The 24,851-nt window shown below is 40.7% G+C and overlaps 1 protein-coding gene across 4 annotated transcripts in view; it reads left to right on the top strand.

The window, feature by feature from the left end:
- Positions 1-24,851, top strand: part of CNKSR2 (connector enhancer of kinase suppressor of Ras 2) — a 368,568-nt gene that overhangs the window by 53,928 nt on the left and 289,789 nt on the right. For all 4 annotated transcript variants that reach the window (XM_050936490.1, XM_050936489.1, XM_050936488.1 and 1 more), the window contains exon 2: positions 2,248-2,411. In XM_050936490.1, coding sequence (XP_050792447.1) covers positions 2,248-2,411 — 164 coding nt within the window. The remainder of the gene's footprint in view (positions 1-2,247; positions 2,412-24,851) is intronic.

Below are 24,851 nucleotides of genomic sequence, written 5' to 3'. Positions count from 1 at the left end.
TGGGATGCAGACTTCTTGCTTTGGCTGGGATAGGATCCAGCAGCCATGACCCAGTGGTGCTGCTGGAGGAGGCCACATAGTGGCATAGAGGTTTGTGGACTGAATCCTGGCAGGACCATTCACAGCTCCACTTGAAAGCCTCTCTAAGCTGAGGTAATTAAATGTATCTGCACCTAGTTGTGCTCAGAACCTCAAACAGGCCCAGACTACTTTCATGTGGGAAAGTGAATGGGATTTGCTGTCTAGAAATCAGAGAGGAAGATAAAGTTTTCCTATTTACATGGTACACCTCTACCCCGATATAATGCGACCCGATATAACACTAATTCAGATATAACGCGGTAAAGCAGCGCTCCTGGGTGGGGGCGAGGCTGCACGCTCTGGCAGATCAAAGCAAGTTCAATATAGCGCGGATTCACCTGTAACGCGGTAAGATTTTTTGGCTCCCAAGAACAGCATTATGTCGGGGTAGAGGTGTATGATTATGTATGGTTTGTTTTTGTGGTTTGAAGTATAAGGATTTAAGATGCATGAAGAGATTATGGCCATGTGTGTGGTGTTTTAGTTGCTTTCCAAGAGAAAAAAATCATATAAAATGAAAACAAAACCCCACAGAATTTTCTGCACAACCTGGGACTCCTGTGAAGTTCCTATTCAGCAGACATATGGGCTCTTGCACTCACATGCTGCCTTACTTAATTTTTTAGGCTTTCTGATTATTCAGTAAAAGTGTTGTCTTTCATTCCCAAATAAGATGATAATTTTTAAAGAGCAGATTGCTTATTACTTTTATATCAAGATGAGGATGGCGGAAACTCCTGTTACTACTTGTAATTTTTTTGTTTGTTTGTTAAAATGTCTATAGTAATGATATGCACAGTAGTTGTAGCCTTGTCGCTCCCAGGATATTTGAGAGACAAGGTGGGTAAGGTGTATGATGGTGGCTTGAAAGCTTATCTCTCTCACCAACAGAAGATGGTCCAATAAAATGTATTATCTCACCCACCTTGTCTCTATAGTAAAGGTAGTTCATTTCAAATTAATTATGGATATTACTTTTTGTTAAGTAATGCTACTAAATGGCTCCAAGTAACTCTAAATATATGATGTACTTAACTAGGAGTTTTATTAAATCTTACATAGTGAATTTCTAGATGATAAGTAACTTATAGGACACCTTATAACTACCTAATAAAATTCTAGTGTCCTTCATTGCCTTCATGCAATTCAGAGACTAACAGCAATGGACATAGTGTGACCACAGGCTCTGGAAGCATAACACCAACAGACCCCAGTCATCGGGTGGGATCGAACCTGGGTTCTCTGAAGCTAAATATCTGGAGATATTTAAGAGTAGGTTAGATAAATGTCTATCAGGGATGGTCTAGACAGTATTTGGTCCTGCCATGAGGGCAGGGGACTGGACTCGTTGACCTCTCGAAGTCCCTTCCAGCCCTAGAATCTATGAATAAATGCATGAGCCTCTGCTGCATGAGCTAAAAGCCACATGGCCCTTAACTAAGGCTGTAGAGCAGACTCCTTAATCTCTAAGTGCCACTAGAGGAGACAGAACACCACACCCAGGAGGTGTGTGGGTTACACAAGCTTTCCCATAAATTCTGCCAGTTCTAGGCCACTCCAACAAAGACTACCAGTCCAAAAAACCCTCAAAAAACAAACAAAAAAACACTATAACAAATTATGTCAAGTAATGTGGTGGTTTTTGCTGCAAGCAAAAATATGTAGTAAGCTAGACTCAAATTAAGTCTTAAACCTCATGTTCCACATAGTCTTGCTCACTCTTTGGGACAGATTCTGTCCCCTATTCCAGCTGTCATACATTGTTCTATTAATATATGGCAGCTATTAATGCACTGCAGCTGGCCAGGGGAGATTCCCAGCAGCATAGGTTTGCCATACTTGACCCTAGGCTGCTGTCTTTGGAAGACCTGGCATAGGAGATGTGCCAGATTCACATGCATAACACATGGCACTACAGGGATTCAGGACTGCCATAAATGGAGGAACCAGGGCTGCTGTTTTTGCCCCAGGAGCAGCCCATAATCGGGAGCGTGCAAAGGTGGCATAAAACCACCTTCTCTCCTCTCTGTGCAGCATAGAATTAAATCCTCTGATTTTGTTTTTTAATGCTTAAACATTTTGCTTATCCAGTCCATTTTAGGTTGACTTTTTATTTGTGGAGTCTAGGATGTTGTTAACTTTTCCCCTTTCCCTCTCTTCTTGTAGGTCTTGATGATTGCTTGCAGCAGTATATTAAGAACTTTGAGAGAGAGAAGATTAGTGGGGACCAGCTACTACGTATTACTCACCAAGAACTGGAGGATCTGGGAGTCACCCGAATTGGCCACCAGGAGCTTATCTTGGAAGCAGTTGACTTGCTCTGCGCATTGGTAAGCTTCCTGGAAAAGCGGGAAGAAAAAAAAAAAACAGGAAATGTATATTATTTGAGAAACTGCTAAATAGTTCAACAAATTCTTGACATTAAATTCTAAATTGCTTATATATTGTAAAATACGAAGTAGTGCAAGCCATCATGCTGAGCTGCTGATTAGAAAGAGGCTTTTAATTTAATAAATGGATGTCACAGATTTGAGGCTGAGAGGCTTGCACATCAGCCTTAAGAAAAAATCAGCCCATCCTAGACCAACTCCCCTTCTCAAAGGCTAGTTTCTATTCAAATTGAAATGTGAAATTGTTGTATGAGAGTGCAGTAATTGGATTCTGGTTGCCCTTTAAAAACAAAAGGTCCTGATATTAATCAAGTCAGTTTCCAGTGTCCCTTTCATGCACTCCCTTAGATTATTATAAATTACATGTTGGATGATTATTCCAGTTTGTTAAAACATAGCTGCTTTTATTTTACAATAAAAAGGATTAACTGTTGAAATAATTATCTAATGTGTAAATAATATTTATGCTTTCTGGCATCTGGTTACAGACATGAATGGTATAACGCGCACTAAGAAGGTTGTCTACATTCTCAGCTGTGGGATAGGTGCTACTACTGGGTATGGGATTATAAAATGAGAAGATAGTGGATAATTCCGCTAAAATGTTCTTGATTTTTTCCAAATTACTGGGGTTTTTAATATGAGCTAGCTTTCAGAGCTTCAGAAGCATCTGTAGGGAAGCCTAACTCCAGAGGAGCGAATCCAAGATGAAAGGTTCAAATACTCTTCAGGAGGCTTTGTAGTCCTGTGTATCTGCCAAAGTTGTTTTTCCATGTGACAAGTCTGTATGTCATATTGTTGAGTCTTTGGTGGGAGTTTGGAGTGAGCACGGGACTCAAAAAGAAGAGGGAAATACAGTAATACAAGAAATAAGACAGAGGTTGGATTTTGAACACACTTTCCCCTAGGAACATTCTATACAGTTGTACCACTGTTGACGATGACACACAGAACTTCAGTGCAATAGGAGAATCTAGTCCTGTGGTCTGAACATATTTAAAATTTTGTGTGCATGTGTGTGTATATATATTTTTATAGAGAGAGACACACGGGAATCTTCTGAGAACTGCTGCAGATGTGCAGAGGGATGTAAAATAGGTTACTTGCTACAGTATAAAGTGCAATGAAAACATAAAGAAAACAAATTTTAATTAACTCAGAAGAAACAAACTCGAAATTAGTGTGTCTGGAGTGGCTGCACAATAGTGTGCACCAGATAGATTGTTGCACTGAGTGAGCATTGTTTGTTATAGTTGGTATATGCTTGTTTCCTCATGCCCAGTTACCATCATTTATTTTCTGAGAAATAGGTGCACCATATATTTATAATTACCACACACATAAAATAATATAATGGAGTTGGATTACATGCACAAAATATGAGGAATTTGTAGTGAAGGTTAAGCATCATGCTTAGTTTGTGCTGTTGTCTAGACATTGGTGATAAATGTTATGTATAGGTATATAGGAAAGATAGGGTATACTAACCTTTTTTGAGCAAGTGCTTAATTGATTTACCTGTACTACCTTTCCTAGGGTTTTTTAAATTTCATTTGCTTAACTGAAGAAAAGGATTCAAGTTGAATTTAGTTTTACTGAGTTTATTAAATATCCTTAACCGTAGCAGCTAAGAGTATAAGGATGTAAGACAACAAAAATAGTATTGAGTTATGATTTGGCTAGGACAAACTAGAAAATTGGTTGATATAACCATTTACATTTTTCAGACTCAAATCACAGAACCACGATAGAAACAATACTTACACTTAATCACTTTGTTTAGATTTTTGATTGAGTTCCTCAGAATAGGCCTCACTTCTGCCAACTGGTTATCAACACCAGTGTTGCTAATGCAAAAAAGGAAAAACAATCCAAAACCAGAGCACAAGACACAGTTTGGTCAGTTACTTAAGTGCCAATTCACCCAGGTCTCCTCTTCCTTCTTTATTGGCTGGTTAAATACCACCTGATCACATTCAAGGTTTTGGTCCTTCTCTTCCATTCACCTTCAAGGGATTGACCTAAATTAATTGAGGAACCACCTCACTCATTATCTCCTATGACAGCTGCATTTCACTGGAACTATGCCAAGTTACTTATGTGCAGGAGACACAACTTCCTCTAAATCTGATTCATGATTGTGGAGCTCATGTCTGAAGGACAGTAAAATGACCTCAGTGCAGTGAAAACATAGTGAAAAACTCACTACTTTGATTAATCTTCCTTTAGTAACACCACCACAATCATGTGTTTAAACTCAAACCCCCTAGAGATATTCTGGAGTTCATTTAAGTGTGTGAAGTATTAAGAAACCATGGTGATGAGTGTGGTATAAAAAATTAGGTAACCAGATGAATCACCAGGGAAGGATTTCCTCCCTTCTCCCCTTCTTCCCCCCATTCTTTTAATTTCTTCTGCAAAGTCTGAAACAACATTTTTTTACAAATCCAGATAGATAGCACGGTGGAGGCTATCCAGTTTATTGCATTGATTGCAGCATGTATGATTACCTGCCTTGTGTGCAGGTGGCATATATGTGGATTCAGTGCCAGCAACTCAAGGCCCCCTGAGACCAAGTACAGGCTCTTGAGACCAGAGTGGCTGAATTAGAAGAGCTAAGGGAGATAGAGAGGTACACAGATGAGGCTTTCAGAGACACAGTAGAGCAGTTTCACCCCCTGTCTGTTAGTCTCTTTGCTGTAGAGGAAGATGAAAGTCTTGGGAAAAGAGAAGAACATCAAGGTGGAGTGGAGGGAAACAATCTCATAATTGAGGCCACCCCTTCTAGATGATGTCATGGTATCCTCTTGCACTGAGGATATCCTTCCAAGGAAGGAGATCACTGTTAGAATTTGATTATCAGAAACATAGATAGTTGGGCTATTGATGGCTGGGAGAACTGCATGGTGAATTGCCTGCTGGGTGCGAAGGTTGCTAAGCTCTGAGAATCATAGAAGATTAGGGTTGGTAGAGACCTCAGGAGGTCACCTAGTCAAAGCAGGAACACCACCAACTGAATCATCCCAGCCAGGGTTTTGTCAAGCCGGGCCTTAAAATCCTCTAAGGGTTGAGATTCCACCACTTTCCTAGGTAACTCATTCCAGGCTTCACCACCCTCCTAGTGAAATAATGTTTCCTAATATCCACCAAGACCTTCCCCATTGAGGCGTCTGAATAGATTTATGTGCAGTGCTGGGAAGGAGCCAGTGGTCATGGTACACATAGGTACCAATGATGTACTGAAAGATAGGAGAGAGGTTCTGGAGGCCAAATTTAGGCTGTTAGATAAGAAATTAAAGTCCATGACCTCCTTTGTAGCATTCTCTGAAGTGCTTCCAGTTCCATGTGCAGGGCCAGTTAGGCAGAACGTCAGGCTGTCAATGCCTTGATGTGATGATGGTGTTCAGCAGAAGAATTTAGGTTTATTAGGAACTGAGGCACATTTTGGGAAAAGAGGAACCTATATAAGAAGGATGAGCTCCACCTAAACCCAAATGCAGAGCCACATTGCAGGTGTGTAAAATTAAAGAGGAGTTTTAAAAATAAGGGCTGGAGAAAAGTGGACAGGAACAGAGGATAATGGGACATGGTACTCCCACAGTACAAAATATGTAGAAATGACAGAGCAGGTTATGCTGGTGGGAAAGTGGCAGTATATGTGACAGAAAACATAGTCAAATATAGTAAAAATCTTAAATTAATCTGACTGTACCATTGAATTTTTATGGATAGAAATTCCATGCTTGAATGCCGTTGTGGAGAAACTAAATGAATTCCTTGCATCGGTCTTCACAGCTGAGGATGTAAGGGAGATTCCCAAACCTGAGCCATTCTTTTTAGGTGAAAAATCTGAGGAACTGTCCCAAACTGAGGTGTCATCAGAGGAGGTTTTGGAAACAAATTGATAAACTAAACAGTAATAAGTCACCAGGACCAGATGGTGGTGTTCACCCAGGAGTTCTGAAGGAACTTAAACGTGAAATTGCAGAACTACCAACTGTAGTCTGTAACCTATCATTTAAATCAGCTTCTGTACCAAATGACTGGAGGATAGCTAATGTGACACCTGTTTTTAAAAAGGGCTCTAGAGATGATCCTGGCAATTACAGGCTGGTAAGCTTGACTTCAGTACTTGGCAAACTGGTTGAAACTATAGTAAGGAGAGGAATTGTCAGACACATACTGTAGATAAACATAAGTCGTCGGAGAAGAGTCAGCATGTTTTTTTGTAAAGGGAAATCATGCCTCACCGATCTGCTAGAATTCTTTGAGGGGGCCAAAAAGCATGTGGACAAGGGGGATCTAGTGGATATAGTGTACTTAGATAGTCAGAAAGCTTTTGACAAGGTCCCTCACTAAAGGCTCTTAAGCAAAGTAAGCTGTCATAGGATAAGAGAGAAGGTCTTCTCATGGACTGGTAACTGGTTAAAAGATAGGAAACAAAGGGTAGGAATAAATGTCAGTTTTCAGAATGGAGGGAGGTAAATATTGATATCACACATGGGGTCTATACTGGGACCAGTCCTATTCAATATATTCATAAATGATCTGGAAAAAGGGGTAAACAGTGAGGTGGAAAAATTTGCAGATGATACACATCTACTCAAGATAGTTAAGTCAGAAGCAGACTGCAAAGGGCAAAAGGATCTCTCAAAACTGAGTGACTGGGCAACAAAATGGCAGATGAAATTCAATGTTGATAAATGCAAAGTAATGCTCATTGGAAAACATAATCCCAAATATACATATAAAATGATGGGGTCAAAATTAGCTGTTACCGTTCAAGAAAGAGATCTTGGAGTCATTGTGGATAGTTCTCTGAAAACATCCACTTAATGTACAGCAGCAGTCAAAAAAGCAAACAGAATGTTTGTAATCATAAAGAAAGGGATAGATAATAAGACAGAAAATATCATATTGCCTCTATATAAATCCATGGTACGCCCACATCTTGAATACTGTGTGCAGATGTGGTCGCCCCATCTCAAAAAAGATATATTGGAATTGGAAAAGGTTCAGAAGAGGGCAGCAAAAATGATTAAGGGCATGGAACAGCTTCCGTCTGAGGAGAGAATAATAAGATTGGGACTTTTCAGCTTGGAAAAGAGACGACTAAAGGGGGATATGGTAGAGGTCTATAAAATCATGACTGATGAAAAAGTAAATAAGGAAGTGTTATTTACTCCTTCTCATAACACAAGATCTTGAGGATATTGTGAAGGCCAAAACTATAACAGGGTTAAAAAAAGAACGAGATACGTTCATGGAGGGTTAAACAGGGTTAAAAAAAGAACGAGATAAGTTCATTTGCCATGATGGGCAGGGATGGTGTCCCTAGCCTCTGTTTCCCAGAAGCTGGGAATGAGTGACAGGGAATGGATCACTTGATGATTACCTGTTCATTCCCTTTGGGGCACCTGACATTGGTGCTGGAAGACAGGATACTGGGCTTAGCCGTACCTTTGGTCTGACCCAGTATGGCCGTTCTTATGTTCATAATAAGATTATAGAAGTAGGAATATACTGCAGAGCACCTGCCCAGGATAGTTTTGGTGATTTTGAAATGCTCAGGGAGATTAGATAGTCTGGAGAAACAGAAAACCCAGTAGTAGTGGACGATTTAAACTATCCCCATACTGGCTGGGAACATGCCACCTCAGGACAGGATGCAGAGATAAAATTTCTAGACACCATTACTGACTGCTTCTTGGAGCAGCTAGTCCTGGAACCCACAAGGGAAGAGGCAGTTCTTGATTTAGTCCTAAGTGGAGCACAGGATATGGTCTGTGGGGTGAATATAGCGGAAACATTTGGTAATAGCATCCGCAGTGTAACTAAATTTAAATTTAACATGCTGCGGGAGTGGGGAAGAATACTAAAGTAACCCATCACAGTGGCATTTAACTTCCAAAAGGGGAACTACACAAAAATGAGAGCGGTAGTTAAGTGGAAATTTAAAAAGAAGAGCCACAAGAGTGAAATGCCTGCAAGGTGCATGGAAGATTTTTTTAAAAACACCATAATAGAGGCTTAAACTAAATGCATAATCCAAATAAAAAAAACAGCAAGAGGAAGAAAAAAAAGTCACCATGGTTAAGCAACAGAGTAAAAGAGGTGGTTAGAGGCAGAAAAGAATCCTTTAAAATTGTAAGTCAAATCCTACTGAGGAAAATAGAAAAGAGAATAATTTCTGACAAGTCAAGTGTAAAGTATAATTAGGCAGGCTAAAAAAGAATTTGCAACTAGCAAAAAACAAGAAAACTAACAGCAAAACAATTAAGTACATCAGAGGCAGGAAGCCTGCCAAACAATCATTGACGCCAGTGGATGATCGAGGTGCTAACGGACCACTCAGGGAAGACCAAGGCCATTCTGGAGAAGCTAAATAAAATCTTTGCATTCGTCTTTTCTGCAGCAGATGTGAGGGATGTTCCCACATCTGAGCCATTCTTGTTAGGTGACAAATCTGAGGAGCTATCCCAGACTGACGTGTCAGTAGAGGAGGTTTTGGAATAAATTGATAAATTAAACAGTAATAAGTCACCAGTACCAGACAGTTTTCACCCAAGAGTTCTGAAAGAACTCAAATATGAAATTGCAGAACTAGTAAGTGTGGTATGTAACCTATAAATCTGCCTCTGCACCAGGTGACTGGAGGATAGCTAATATAATGTGAATTTTTAAAAAGCCTCCAGAGGCAATCCTGGCAATTATCGGTCAGCAAGCCTAATTTCAGTACCAGACAAATTGATTGAAACTATAGTAAAAAAAAAAAAAAAGAATTATCAGACACATCCGTGAACACAACATGTTGGGGAAGAGTCAACTTGGCGTATGTAAAGGGAAATCATGCTTCACCAATCTATTAGAATTCTTAGTGAGTATGAACAAGGATGAGCCCATAGGTATAGTATACTTGGACTTTCAGAAAGTCTTTGACAAGGTCCCTCACCAAAGGCTCTTAAGCAAACTAAGCGGTCATGAGATAAGAGGAAGGGTCCTCTCATGGATCAGTAACTGGTTAAAAGATAGGAAACAAAGGATAGCAATAAATGGTCAGCTTTGAGAATGGAGAGTTAAATAGCAGGATTCCCCAAGCATCTGTATTGGGACCAATGCTGTTCAACATATTCATAAATGATCTGGAAAAGGGGTAAACAGCGCTGAATTTGCAGATGATACAAAATTACTCAACACAGTTAAGTCCAGAGCAGACTGTGAAGCATTACAAAGAGGTCTCTCAAAATTTTGGTGACTGGGCAATAAAATGACAGACGAAATTTAGTGTTGATCCATGCAAAGTAATGTACATTGGAAAACATAATTGCAACTATACATACAAAATGATGGGAGTCTAAGTGAGCTGTTACCACTCAAGGAAGAGATCTTGGTGTCATCATGGATAGTTCTCTGAAAACGTATATTGAATAGGCATCAGCAGTCAAAAAAGCTAACAGAATCTTAGGAGCCATGTAGAAAAGGATAGAATATAAGACAGAAAACATCACAATGCTGCTATATAAATCCATGGTATGCCCACACCTTGAATACTGCATGCAATTCTAGTCATCTCAGCTTAAAAAAAAAATAAAAAAAAGGGAATTGGAAAAAGGAAAAGAGAAGGACAACAAAAATAATTAGGGGTATGGAACAATGTCCATATAAGGAGAGATTAAAAAGGCTAGGACTGTTCATCTTACAAAAAAATGGTGGGGGAGAGGGATATGATAGAGCTCTGTAAAATCATGAATGGTGTGGAGAAAATGAATAAGGAAAGGTTATTTGCATCTTCACATAACACAAGAATTAGGTGTCACTCAAAGAAATTATTAGGCACCAGGTTTAAAGGTGAAAAGTATAAACTGGAATAAAAAAAGAATTAGATACATTGATGGCAGATGAGTTCCTCAGTGGCTATTAGCCAAAATGATCAGGGATGCAACCCTGTGCTCAGAATGTCCTGAAACCTCTGACTGCCAGAAGCTAGAAGTGGATGACAGGGGATGGATCACTTGATAATTGCCCTGTTCTGTTCATTCTCTCTGAAGCATCTGGTACTGGCCACTGGACCATTGGTCTGACCTGGTATAGCCATTCTTATGTTTTTATGTTCAAGAGTTCTGTGGATTGGGATTTAGGAGGCTGTTTCTTGACAGCATTTTAAAAACTATGGGTCAGACCTTTGGATGGTAAAAATTGGCGTAGCTTCACTGATTTACGCTAGCTGAAGATCTGGCCTGAAGATCGGTCACCTAATGAAACCATCCTTGAAGTGCAATCTATTGATGGAGAATGTAGTGGTGGGCAAAGGAAACCCCCTCTGAAAGAAGGAAATAATACATATTTTTACTTGGAGTCTTGCATAGGTGACAGGGAAAGTAGCAGATACAGTGTACTTAGAAACGTTCTTAATGTCAGTTGCTTAAATTACTATGGCTGATACTAGAACTTGATTTTATTCGGTGCATTCAAAATTGTGAATATTGAGGATTACTGCAGACAAGGCAGCAGTGTGATTTGCCAGAGAAAATATTGATGTGCACACATTATGAAATTAGTTATCATAAACATGAAACATTTCTGTTCAAATGAATGGAAGAATAGAACTACTTTATCCACGAATGAGTCCTCTTAAGAATATACTTTTTGTCTTAATCTCATCTTCTGAAACCATTTCCTAGACAGAAATCCTTTCCCCTGCCTTTATCACTAGTTAGATCTCAAAATTACATTTGTCAATAATGGTGAACGTTAAACTTAATTAGCCCTGTGCTAGTGAGAGAAGATTCTATTTAGGAGTGGAAGATCATAAGTACTAAAGTTAAAATTTATTGGCAATATCTTCTTGTTCATAGGAGTAAAATTACTTATCCTTTTTATCATTGGCCTTTATAAGCTACAGTTGCATTCATATATATATCTGTTTTTTTTCCCATCTTTGGCCTGAACTAAACGATAGAATCAAAAGTCCATAACTGATCAATAAAATGAGGACATAAAAGGATATCTCCAATAGCCCACACAGGTCACTTTGAAGGTTCTTAATGCTTTTTTAAGGTGTAGTCGAACAGTTCACTTAGAACCTTGTGGGAAAACTATGTTGATGCTAAATGATTCCCCCTTCCCACAAAATATCAAAAACAGAGAAACCATGGGTAGGGGCCTCAAGAGATGGATTCTCTCCTCACTGAGGTGTTCATTTACAGAGATATCCCATGCACACATTTCTCTCTGGACTTCCTTCCCCTGGGACTAAGGCCATGGAAACTGTAACCAAACTTGATGGATTCCCAGGGAGCTGTGGAAGGCCAGGCATCTGGTTGGAGGGGCTGTGTTCATGCATGGGCTTTTTGGCTGGTGCTGCCATTGGAGTTATGTCAGTCACTAGGAACTCCTTATGGCCCCATCTGGCATCAGGACTTCTGAGAGGAGGATCTGGGGAAAAGATAACACACCTCAAAGCTGTATTACCTGTTATGGGGAGTCTTTGAAGGGACCTGATGGGGATGATGATTCCCTTTTGCCTTTGCTTATTCAGTTTTCTCCTGGTCCATCCAGCCTCCATCCCTTCCCTACACATGTACCTCAAACCCATGTAGGAGGATGGCACTGTGATGTTACCTGATTTCCCTTTCTGTGGAGAAATAGGCCTGTGCACAAAACTGCCTCTGCCTCTCCCTCCATGTGAAATTAAGGGGTTTGCAGTCTGTGTTGTGGATCTGAATTTTTATTTATTTATTTATTTTAAAGGCTGCTTATGAGAGTTTAAAAAGGTGCACACCCATTCAAAGGAATTGGTGTTTAAAGACGTCCATTATGGAATTACAAGTTTTAAACTGGTGTCACATTCATGACAATGCCAGTGGTTTTACTGCTTCCTTTAAGATATCAGTCTGAGATCTGGGTGTGATGTTTACTACCGTACAATAGTATTCTGACATCCTAAATTATAGAGGAAAGAGAGCAGTTGGCTAACTAGGACCACAATGATCTATTTGAGAGAACATAGAGAAAAATAAGGGTAATTACTGCTTTGTTTAATGGACTCTGATTAAATTGGACTAAAAAAATAATTGTATACATGCTTTATTAGTGATAATCTTCAATGTCATAAGCAGAATTTGCCTTTCTGATACCCCAGTAGATAGTGCAGTGATACAGAAATCGCTATCTGAAAAGCACAGATGGGATTGCTGGGACCAATGTCGTCATTTATGTGAAACTCTCAAACTCCAAGGAGTTGTGCAGAATTGCTTTCCCTCACTTTAGCAGGATAGTATTGATAAACATTGCAATCACTTGGGCATAGTTTGCTTTTCAGTCAGCAAAATCTCATAGCAAATGTTAGTAATAACAGAAGTGTTGTTGTAGCTGTGTTGGTCCAAGGAGAAGAGAGACAAAAGATGGGCAAAGTAATATCGTGTATTGGACAAACTTCTGTTGGTGAAAGAGACAAGCTTTGAGCTTCACAGTGTTCTTCTTCAGGTCTGGAAAAGTCATCCAGAGTGTGTCAGCTAATTTATAAGTTGGGACAGACTGCTGAGGGGGCATAAGGAGTATCATATGGAGTATCATCAAACAATTATAACCTATGCTCGATTGGGACCACTTTCTGAAAGAAATCTTTCCCAGACCTCCTCTTCTGGCCTTCAAACTACCCCTCCCACCCCGCTGCAACTCACCAAGCTTATCATCAGAACCAAGCTCCCCACACACCAGGACACACCAATTCAAAGCAGCACCAGACCCTACCAAAACAAGAGATGCAAAACCTGCAGATGCATCTCCACTACTACAATAATCAAAACCCTCTACAACAGACCTTTTCAAGATCCATGTGTCGTGCATGTGTATATCACAACATGTGGTGTATCTCAAGCAGTGTATCAAATGTTCCAACTGCAGCTCTGTGAGTGGAACCAAGCAATCATGCTCTCGAATGAACTCAAACAAAAAAATGATGAAAGACAAAAATATCCTATCAGTCATAAGAATGGCCATACTGGGTCAAACCATCTAGCCCAGTATCCTGTCTTCCAATACCAATGCCAGGTGCCCGAGAGGGAATGAACTGAACAGGTAATCATCAAATGATCCATTCCCTGTTGCTCATTCCCAGCTTTTGGCAGACAGAGGCTAGGGACACCATCCCTGCCCATCCTGGCTAATAGCCATTGATGGACCTATCCTCCATGACCTTATTTCATTCTTTTTTTAACCCTGTTATAGTCTTGGCCTTCACAACATTCTCTGGCAAAAAATTCGATAGGTTGACTGTGAAGAAATACTTCCTTTTGTTTGTTTTAAACCTGTTGTCTATTAATTTCATTTGGTGACCCCCTAGTTCTTATGTTATGAGGAGTAAATAACACTTCCTTATTTACTTTCTTCACACCAGTCATGATTTTATAGACCTCAATCATATTCCCCCTTAGTAATCTCTTTTCTAAGCTGAAAAGTCTCAGTATTACTAATCTGTCCTCATACAGAAACCGTTCCATATCCTTAATAATTTTTGTTGCCCTTTTCTGAACCTTTTCCAATTTCAGTATATCCTTTTTTGAGATGGGGTGACCTCATCTGCACACAGTATTCAAGATGTGGGTGTACCATGGATTTATAAAGAGGCAGTATGATATTTTCTGTCTTATTATCTAACCCTCTGGGCAGATACTTTTCAAAATGTGATAGCTTCAGATCTGACCTCTTAGTCTTTGTCCTCAGAGGAAATGTGTACATCACTTTCAAAAGACAAGCCTGGAAACTTAAATTCATAACTCCTGCTAGATATTAAAAATCATGGTCTCAACGGAGACTGGTTTTTTAGTTCATTACAACAATTTATAACCTACTTACCCCTTTTTGTCTTGAGACTGCAGAAGTGTTAATTGCCCACTTCATTTTAAGTAGTTTCTTGCAACATGTGTTTACCCCTTCCGCTTAACAATCTGTTCCACCTTGTATTTAGCTGTGTCATTCTGTGGCACTCTGGTTACCTGCAGAAAAGCTCTGTAAAGCTCCAAAGCTTGTCTCTTCCATCAACAGAAGTTGGTCCAATAAAAGATTGGACCGTCTTGTATCTCTCAGTAATTAAGTCATTTGGAATAAATGATTATTGAAACAAAGCTAGTCATCTTATTGTTTTGTATTTATGAAGATGAAGTGTGAGGAGCACACACTGTATACTTATAGAACAGCATAATTTAAACAGTGTAGATTAACCTTCTTGGCAATGCCGCTTCAATGCAAAAGAAGGATGATACGCTTCTTAAACTTTGTGTTGGCATTTAAAGACCCTGGAAGAGGTGGCAGGGTCTGAAAAATATATTTTGTCAATGGAGCTAGGAGCAATGCATGTGGTTAAAGGTGCCCAACACTTCCCCTTATAAAAGCCTGTTTTCAGTTGTTTATATGTTTATAACTTTGCTAATATCTAACCGTTTGGGCTGAACTTTTCAATGCCGGCTGTTTGCCTCAGGCTTTTTTTGTTTTTGCTTTTTGCTTCAGCTAAAATGGTTCAGCCATTTTTGAGAACGAAGCTTGGGAAAAATATTGTTTGCTTACGTTAAAACACATGCACACACAAATTTTGCAACCGTTTCATCAAATGCCTCCTTGCTTTGCAGCAGACTTGAAATTTGGCAAGGTGGTTACGCTGGTGCCTGGCCAAGTTTTAAGTCTCTGAAAATCTCAGTTTGCACAAGCTCAGTAGAGACTTATTCAGTTTGGTGGCTAAATTCTCCACCAGAGAATGTTTGTTTTTTCTTTTTGAGTTCATTTGAGAGCATGACCAGGACTTCTGCAATTGCTTTTCCTGGCTGATTGGGTGCTCAGGGCACAGGAACTGAGAGCAGGCAGACTGTCTTTTCTGTGCTCTCAATTATCCATGTCTAGCACCCATTCAGTGAGATCAAAAAGGAGGAGGCAGCTTCACTGGAATGCAGAGAGGTGAGAAATGTGATGTGGGGGACAAGAGAAGAGAGGGTTCCATAAGCTAGAACAGGTGGGGGACAGGAGCTGGGGAGTGAATCATAGCAGAGTGGTCAGGAGCTGATGGTGAAGTATGGTGGGGGTTTGGATAGAAGTAGAGGGAGAGTGAGGCTAGGGGCACAGGGGCAGAAGGATCTATAACCACTAGAGCACATACTCCCTTCCACAACCTGGAATTGAAAAATCCTGAGTCTTCACATTCCTCTGCTGTCAGCAAATAACTGAATCCCAGTAGCAGAGTATGTATCTCATCTCTCCTCTGTTGTCTGTTCCAGAGGATAACAGCCTACTACAGCTGTCATTTACTCTGTTACTTCAGATGGTAGAGGTTTGTACATCAAAATATTCAAACCTTGCTGATGTACCATGTGGTGTCAATATTCCACATGATGGAATGTTTTTATTTGTTTTCTTTTGACATAATTTTTTAAAGAACATTATTAGAACTACAAAGTCAAGCACTTTGAAGTTGGAAAATGCCAGAATTAAGGTTTCATGAAACCTTAATTTGAACCCCCTGTTCTTTTGCACTTATACAGTCTTTAATTATACAATCACACAGAATGTTTTTTACAAGACGTTGCCTCATTCAGAGAATGGGTAAAATAATAATTCAGAGGAAAGAAAATGTATAACTTCATCCTTGTAAATTTTATTCAGATCATCGAGAAATGTCAGGCATAATCAAGAAGTTACATTCCTAAATATGTAATTTATTATTTAAGATGTAGTGCAGTTATCTTGTAGACTTTAGCATTTATATTTTCAAAAGGGTGTCTTGATGATTTAAACTAAAAGCATTTTTTAAAAGATCCATAATTATTCTTGTCTTTAAAATATTTTAGGTGTAATGACAAATTTTCCAGAGGGAGAAAAAAAAATCTTCTACTTCTGTTATTCATTCAGCTGCTGCTGCCTAGGGTTGTCAACTTTCTAATCACACAAAACCAAACACCCCTGCCCTGCTACCTGCCATGAGGCCCCGCCCCTTGCCGGAGACCCCCCCACCCGCTTACTCCATTCTCCCTCCCTTCGTTGCTTGCTCTTCCCCACCCTCACTCACTTTCACCAGGCTGCGGTAGGGGTTAGGAATGCAGGAAGGGGTGAGGGCTCTGGCAGGGGGTGTGGGCTCTGGAGTAAGGCCAGAAATGAGGGGTTTAGGGTGCAGGAGGGGGCTCAGGGCAGGGGCAGGGAGTTGGGGTGTGGGAGGGAATATGGGGTGTGGGCTCTGGGAGGGCGTTAGGGTGTGGAAGAAGGTTCTGACCTGTGAGAGGGGGTTCAGGGTTGGGCGGAGGTTTTGGATATGGGTTCTGGCTGGGGGGCGGTTACATCCTAGGTGGAGGGGCCGCGGTTCCTGGCCAATGGGAGCTGTGGAGCTGGCGCTCAGGGCACGGGCAGCACGGGGAGCCCCCATGGCCACCCATGTGCCTGGGAGCTGGACATGCTGGCCGCTTCTGGGGGTTGCAGGGAGCCAAGGCAGGCAGGGAGCCTGCCTTAGCCACACTGTGCCACTGACTGAACTTTTAGCGGCCCAGTCAACAGTGCTCACTGGAACTGCCAGAGTCCCTTTTTGACCGGGTATTCCAGCTGAAAACCAGATGCCTGGCAACCCTACTGCTGCTGCTGCCTTCTCCAGGTGGGAGGCAGCAGCTGAATACATCACCATAATTGGGTTCTATATATTCCTGTCCTAGTTCTGTTTCTATTTTTCCTTTGCCTCAGGCAGAAATATTTGCAGTAATATCTACTCCTGTGTTTTGTAGAGTAGTCCTATTCTTTGTGGTTTGGGTAATGTTTATTTTTCACCTAAACCAAATAATTTCTCAGGCATTTCTGTTTTTTTATCCTCTACCTGAAATGGTATCCCTTTTTTAACATCTTCTATAAGAGGTAAAGATTTCTACAGGTCAGAACCACTTGTATCATTTAGTAGGTGGAACACACAATGGGACTGTCTGTCAGTTGTTTATACTAGAGAATTCAAGTGAATCTACATAGCAGCAAAGCCATTCTGGTCAATGAAAATGTATTCTTCCTCCACATGGATTGCAGCAGCTTTGTGTGGTGAAAAGGGAGAAACAATGGTTGAGGGAATTATGCAAGGTGGCCATATGGGCCTTTCTCTACCTTGTATGTTTTAAAAAGACATGCAGTGACCTTGATCTCAGATGTGCTCAAAGACATCAGGACAGTAGTGCCAGTGTAAGAAACTATGGTCCATCCACCTATCTATTTTAAACACCCATCCACCCATCTTTGAAACTGCTATTGGAACTGAGGCTTGGATCCCAGCAGCTCTAAACTGGTGTGCTGACAGAGCAGCTGTGGTAGAGTTAACACTATATATGTGCTACCAGTTTGGAACATCCAGACTTTCTTTTTATCTATGCTGCGGTGTGAAGTGCTTTAGTCTATTAGCAAATATTCAACTAGTTTTTCTTAGGTTTGTGTTTTTGAAGTGGGCTTTTTTGTTTTGTTTTGATAGTTAAGCAACTTTGTTCAAGCTAATCCAAAGTGTTTTCATTTTGCTTTCCCCCTCATGGTATCAAATGACTAGCCCTACCAAATTCAAGATCCATTTTTGTCAGTTTTGTAGTCATAGGATTTTAAAAATAATTAATTTCATGAAAAGAACAGGAGTACTTGTGGCATCTTAGAGACTAACAAATTTATTTGAGCATAAGCTTTTGTGGGCTACAGCCCAGTTCTTTGGATGTGCATCCAAAGAAGTGGGCTGTAGTCCATGAAAGCTTATGCGCAAATAAATTTGTTAGTCTCTAAGGTGCCACAAGTACTCCTGTTCTTTTTGCAGATACAGACTAACACGGCTGCTACTCTGAAACCTGTCATTAATTTCATTATTTCAGCTATTTAAATATCAAATTTCGCGGCATTGTAATTGTAGGGCTCCTGACCTAAAAAGGAGTTGTGTGTGTGGGGGGGGGTATCATAAGGTTATTGTAGCAGGGGTTGTGGTATTGCTACCATTACTTCTGCGCTGCTGCTGGTGGCGGTGCTGCTTTCGGAGCCAAGCAGCTGTGCTACTGCTGGCTAGGAGCCCAGCTCTGAAGTATTTGCAGAAGTAAGGGGTGACAATACCATACCATACCCTCAGTCAGCAGTCACCACTCTCTGGCCACCCAGCTCTGAAGGCAACAGCACAGAAGTAAGGGTGGCATGGTATGGTATTGTTACTCTTACTTTTGTGCTGCTGCTGGCGGGGTGCTGCTTTCAGAGCTGAGTTTCTGGCCAACAGCCGCCGCTCACCAGCTGCTGCTCTTCGGTCACCCAGCTCTGAAGGCAGCGCAGAAGTAAGAGTGGCAAAACCATGGCTCCCCTAAAATAACCTTGCGAACTCCCTAGAACTCCCTTTTGGGTAAAGACTCCCAATTTGAGAAACACTGGTCTCCCCCATGGAATCTGTATAATGTGTGGTTAAAGCACACAAAAGACCAGATTTCACAGTGGGAGACCAGATTTCATAGTTTGTGACATGTTTTTCATGGTCATTAATTGGTAGGGCCCTACAAATGGCACAGAGCATTTGCAGGCAGAATGAGTAGGCTGGGCCCCCCACCCCACAAAATATAGAAATAATTGATGGTGATTGGTGCTGCTGCTTGTCAATTTGAGAAGGAGCTGCAATTCATCACTCACAAACTGTCGTATGAAGCAATTAGCAGGTAAAATTTCTATTAATGGGCCCCACAACCTTTAGCTCAAACACCTGCTGCTAAGCTTCATAGATTTCTTGTTCTAGTTTAGTTTCCTCAGGTTCTTATTTTCTGATTGTTATAGAAGACTCCTTTAGAGCCATTACTGCAGTGTTGTGGTATGATTAGGGTAACTCCTGTTGCAATGGAGTTCAGTCATTCATGTCTTTCAGTTGTCAAAAGAGATTTCTGAACCTGTTTAATCTCTGGTAATTCTTGAGTGGTTGGTTTTTATTCTGGGTTGTGGAACCATAATATTTTCCATAGCATGCAATTATATCTTTTTATATTGCTTGAAAATAAATGCATAGTTTTGCTTAGAAAACTACATTGATGGTGATGCATTTCCAAATTTAAATTATGCTCAGACTTGGGAATTATTACTTGGGCAAGTTTTTCCAAGCTTAACATGTACAACTTTTCTTTTTAATATATCCCAGTGATGGGGGAGGGTTGTTAGTTTGGCCACTGTTTTAAAGGTATTTTTTACTTAAGGGGGTTTTAATAAACACAGCTGTGCAAAATGATATTCTGGCAGAAATTTGGTATATCCACATTCCTTGCTATAACTGTATTCTATTTTGTATAGAGACTTCATTGAAATAGACTCCACTACTAATAGTGGAGTAAAATAGTTCTAAAATTTATTGATTTCAGGCACTAGCTTGTGCTCCTGATTGTTGTTGTTTTTTAAATGAGAGCAGGTGATGGCTCTATAAGAGCAACAGGTTTTGTTGTTTTTACCATCCTTATTTCCCCTCCCCCACCTGTGCCAATGAGGGAAGACATCCAAAAGAGAGACAGACAATCTTTAAATAGTCGTAATGTGCAATTTTAACTTATGGCCCTAAGCTTTCATAGTAATTACTTTTCTAAGTATTTTTTTCATATAAATCTGTCATGATTCACATGAAGCAAAAGTGTATTAAGAATAGTATTCTAAGCCTGTATGCCTTGATGTAAAAGTGAAGAGTTGAGCAAAATTGCATATTATTATTATTAGTTTAATTGTTTGCTTTATAGTAGAATTCAAGGCCTAAACCTTGGTTGGAGTGCCATTGTGTTAGGCAATGTACAAGCACATAACTGTCTTAAATAGCTTACAGCCTAAATAGACAAGACAGGCAGAGAGGATGCGGGGGAAGAGAGATGAAGTGACTTGTCCAGATTGTCTCAGCAGGTCAGTGGCAAAGCCAGAACTAAAGTATACATGCTCTCAGTCTAGTGCCCTATCAACTAGACCACACTGCCGAAATCACATCATTGCTTACCTCCCTCCCTCCCTCCAGAACAACATACAAGTAATTTGCATTTTTTAAGTATAGCTATAAAGATCTGGTAACTAGTTTAAACAAAAATCTCAAGAGCAAAGATACTTTTGTTTATGGTTGCATCTTCATCTTTTTGTTGTTGTTACTCTTAGATTTTGCCAGTTTCTAAATTAGGATGACCAGATGTCCTGATTTTATAGAGACAGTCCCAATTTTGGGGTCTGTTTCTTATATAGACTCCTATTATCCCCCACCCCCATCCCGATTTTTCACACTTGCTGTCTGGTCACCCTATTCTAAATATCATTTAGACGTGATCATTTACATATCTCGTGCTAAAATAGCATGCAAATAGGGATGCATTAAAGATGTAGTCCTCTAGAAGAAGAGGTGAAAAAGACATTGTTTGAATCTTTGGAGTATAATTAGTTATCTCTGCCTCAGTTGGGTTTTTATCTAAAGTATCAACATATATAAGATAAATTTGGAAAATGAGCAGAAATTAAGTGTGAGATTAAATTTCTGAACAAATGCAAGTGAATTTGTGCTATAATAATCCTAAACAGAGATACATAGTATAGTGGAAGAGAAATGTGAAGGAAATAATTTATGATGGTGAACAGAACATGAATATAAGCTTGTAACTGTAAGACATTTTGTTTTGATTTGTATAAAAGAGGCTTAATCCGATAGATCATGGAGTTGATAGTCCCTGTATAGTGTTGTTGTTATGACTGCACTTAGAACTCTTACCATGTGCACTCAGGTTTGATAACCACATTTAGCTGCTTGACAGCATCTTCACTAATGAACTGTAAGGTGTGTGCGGGTGTGTTTAAAAATATAATTTTAAATGACTTCTCAACATTAAAAGTTTATTATGAAGATACCAGTCCTCTGTAGTTTGAAGAATAATACTTACTGGCATAAGCATCATTTCCTTCCTTTAACTTTGCCAAACCTAATCTGATCTATATGAAATTTCATATGCCAGGTCTTAGTTCAGTGTAACTTCTTTGTTCATTTGTTTCCTGCATTGTTTGTGGTGAATTGAACTAGACATTTGGGAGAGATGATCAGACAAGAAAGAGATGGTGTTCAGTTCTTCAATCTTTTCCTTATGTGTCTTAGCTATAGCTGAGTGAGATTTTTGTTTCGGGGCTGAACCAAAACATTCAGAAAAAAAAATGGTTTGGTTTGAACTGAAATGGAATTTTTTTCAGTTTTTCTAGCTGAAACTAAATAACCAAAACACTTTTGTCTCAGGTCAAACAAAACAATTTGAGCAGAAATTAAACCTTTTCAGTGTTTTTTTTTCCCTTTTGGGCATTTTCAGGCATTTCACCATTTTATTAAAATTAAATTAAATTTGAAACAAATGGCATTTTGATATGAAATATTTCAGTTCAAAATAGTCAAAACAGACAGTTTTGACTTTTTAAAATCAATTTTCTGGCCAAATCTATTTGCTGAATTGGACCTGAATTTGAGAATAATTTTGATGCCCTGAAAAATGCATTCATTAGCAAACTTATATTTTCCGAAAAATAATAGTCCTAGTTCTACTATTATGTTCATCATATCCCTCCAGCTACTGGGCATAGCAAATCCATTTTTATTGTATCTGTTGTCCATGGTGATAACTTGTGTCTTTAATTAATTTAGTGGTTTTGCTGAGGTGATTAATTACTGTCAGTTCTTTCACTGCATTATAAAGCAATCATTGCTTTTTCCATGTTAATTTTAATGTCAGCTTAGAAAGTTTTTCTACTTTTACTCTAAATCTGTCTATCATATAATTGGTACAGAATCTTTAAATGGTGGAGAAAATGATTGCCTTCAGTATACTGTGTATTTAATCAGCAATTAAGTCTCTTTCTAAGGGCTTGTGTATGACTAGGAAGAAAAGTCAACAACTGTACAATTAAGAATTAAGTATTAAAGCTTCTATGCTCAGAAAATATGTGGTAGGTCAATAGATAAGCTTGTCTTGAAGCCTCTGGTTCTCAGGGTTTTATGTGTGTCTGTGGTTTATTTTTATTTACCTTAAATAAAACTTTATTTACCTTAAATCTCCCTACATTATTCAAATAGTTTTAAAGTGCAGCTGTGCTGTGAAAAGTAAATGTTTAGTTGCTGAATGACTGCAAGTGAAAAGAGACTCTGGCCAGGATGATGGGAGACACGCACAAGCTGTTAGGTTGCTTCCCTCTGGCGCATTGTAACATCTCTCCAGGAGTAGAAACTATGGGTACTTCTACACTACGGGCAATTTCGAATTAACGTAAACCGGTTTTATAAAACAGATATTATAAAGTCGATTGCACGCGGCCACACTAGGCCCATTAATTCGGCGGTGTGCGTCCATGGTCCGAGGCTAGCATTGATTTCTGAGTGTTGGACTGTGGGTAGATATTCTGTAGCTATCCCACAGTTCCCGCAGTCTCCCCCGCCCCTTGGAATTCTGGGTTGAGATCCCAGTGCCTGATGGGGCAAAAATCATTGTCGTGGGTGGTTCTGGGTAAAGCCTCACCCCTCCCTTCCTGAAAGCAGCAGACAACAATTTCGCTCCTTTTTTCCTGTGTGAACTGAAAGCAAACGCCATAGCACAGCAAGCATGGACCCTGCTCAGATCAATAGTGCAATCGTGGACATTGTAAACACCTCGCGCATTCTCGTGCAGTCTATGGTGAACCATGAACTGCAAAGGCAGGCGAGGAGGAGGCAGCTACGGCAGCGCGGCGACAAGAGTGATGAGGACATGGACACTGATTTCTCCCTAACTACGGGCCCCCGCGTTTCGGAGTTCCTGCTGGTAATGGGGGAGGTTCTACCCATTGAACGCCAATTTTGGGCCTGGGAAACAAGCACAGACTGGTGGGACCGCATAGTTTTGCAGGTGTGGGACAATTCGCAGTGGCTGCGAAACTTTCGCATGCGTAAGAGCACTTTCTTTGAACTTTGTGACTTGCTTTCCCCTGCCCTGAAACGCCATAATACCAAGATGAGAGCAGCCCTCACAGTGGAGATGTGAGTGGCAATAGCCCTCTGGAAGCTTGCAACGCCAGACAGCTACTGGTCAGTCGGGAATCAATTTGGAGTGGGAAAATCTACTGTGGGGGCTGCTGTGTTGCAAGTAGCCAAAGCAATCATTAAGCTGCTGCTACGAAAGGTTGTGACTCTGGGAAACGTGCATCTCATAGTGGATGGCTTTGCTGCAAAGGGATTCTCTAACTGTGGGGGGCGATAGATGGAACCCTTATCCCTATCTTGGCACCGGAGCACCAGGGCACCCAGTACATAAACCGCAAGGGGTACTTTTCAATGATGCTGCAAGCACTGGTGGATCACAAGGGATGTTTCACCAACATCCACGTGGGATGGCCAGGAAGGGTTCATGACGCTTGCGTCTTCAGAAGCACTGTTCTGTTTAAACGGCTGCAGCAAGGGACTTACTTCCCGGACCAGAAAATAACAGTTGGGGATGTTAAAATGCCTGTCGTTATCCTGGGTGACCCAGCCTACCCCTTGATGCCATGGCTCATGAAGCCATACACAGGCAGCCTGGACAGTGGTCAGGAGCTGTTCAACTACAGGATGAGCAAGTGCAGGATGGTGGTAGAATGTGCATTTGGCCGTTTAAAGGTGCGCTGGCGAACGTTACTCACTCGCTCAGACCTCAGCCAAACCAGTGTCCCCTTTGTTATTGCTGCTTGCTGTGTGCTCCACAATCTCTGTGAAAGTAAGGGGGAGACCTTTATGGCGGGGTGGGAGGCTGAGGCAAATCACCTGGCCACTGATTACACACAGCCAGACACCAGGGCGATTAGAAGAGCTCACCAAGAAGCGGTGCGCATCAGAGAAGCCTTGAAAACGACTTTCATCACGGGCCAGGATATGGTGTGACTGCTTGTTTGTTTCCCCTTCATGAACCTCCCACCCTTTATCGACTCCTCTTGTAAGCAACCCACCCTCCCCCTTCGTTTAAAAGGCATGTAATTATAAAAAGAGGAAGAGAATTAACAAGGTATCCCGGGAGTGGTTTGGGAGGAGGATAGGAGGGAAGGAAAAGGCCATTAAGCACATTTCAATGTAATGACGGCCTTTTGGTTGGACTGTCCACGGGGATGGAGTGGGCTGGTGCACAAAGCCTTCCCCCACGCGTTCTTACACGTCTGGGTGAGGAAGGCATGGAACATGGTGAGTAATGAGGGTGGTTAAACATGGGCTACAGTGGCACTCTGCGACCCCGCTGCTCCTCCTGAAGATCCACCAGATGTCGGAGGATGCCAGTTTGATCACGCAGCAGCTCCAGCGTTGCATCCCGCAACCACTGATCTTCCTGCCGCCACCTCTCATCTCGAGCGTCTCTCCTATCCTCACGTTCACTGGCATCTTTCCTGTAC

Source organism: Gopherus flavomarginatus, chromosome 1, assembly GCF_025201925.1.
Source record: "Gopherus flavomarginatus isolate rGopFla2 chromosome 1, rGopFla2.mat.asm, whole genome shotgun sequence".
Taxonomy (NCBI): domain Eukaryota; kingdom Metazoa; phylum Chordata; order Testudines; family Testudinidae; genus Gopherus; species Gopherus flavomarginatus.
Note: the sequence above shows the minus strand (reverse complement) of the source record. Positions and strands in the feature narration are given on the sequence as shown.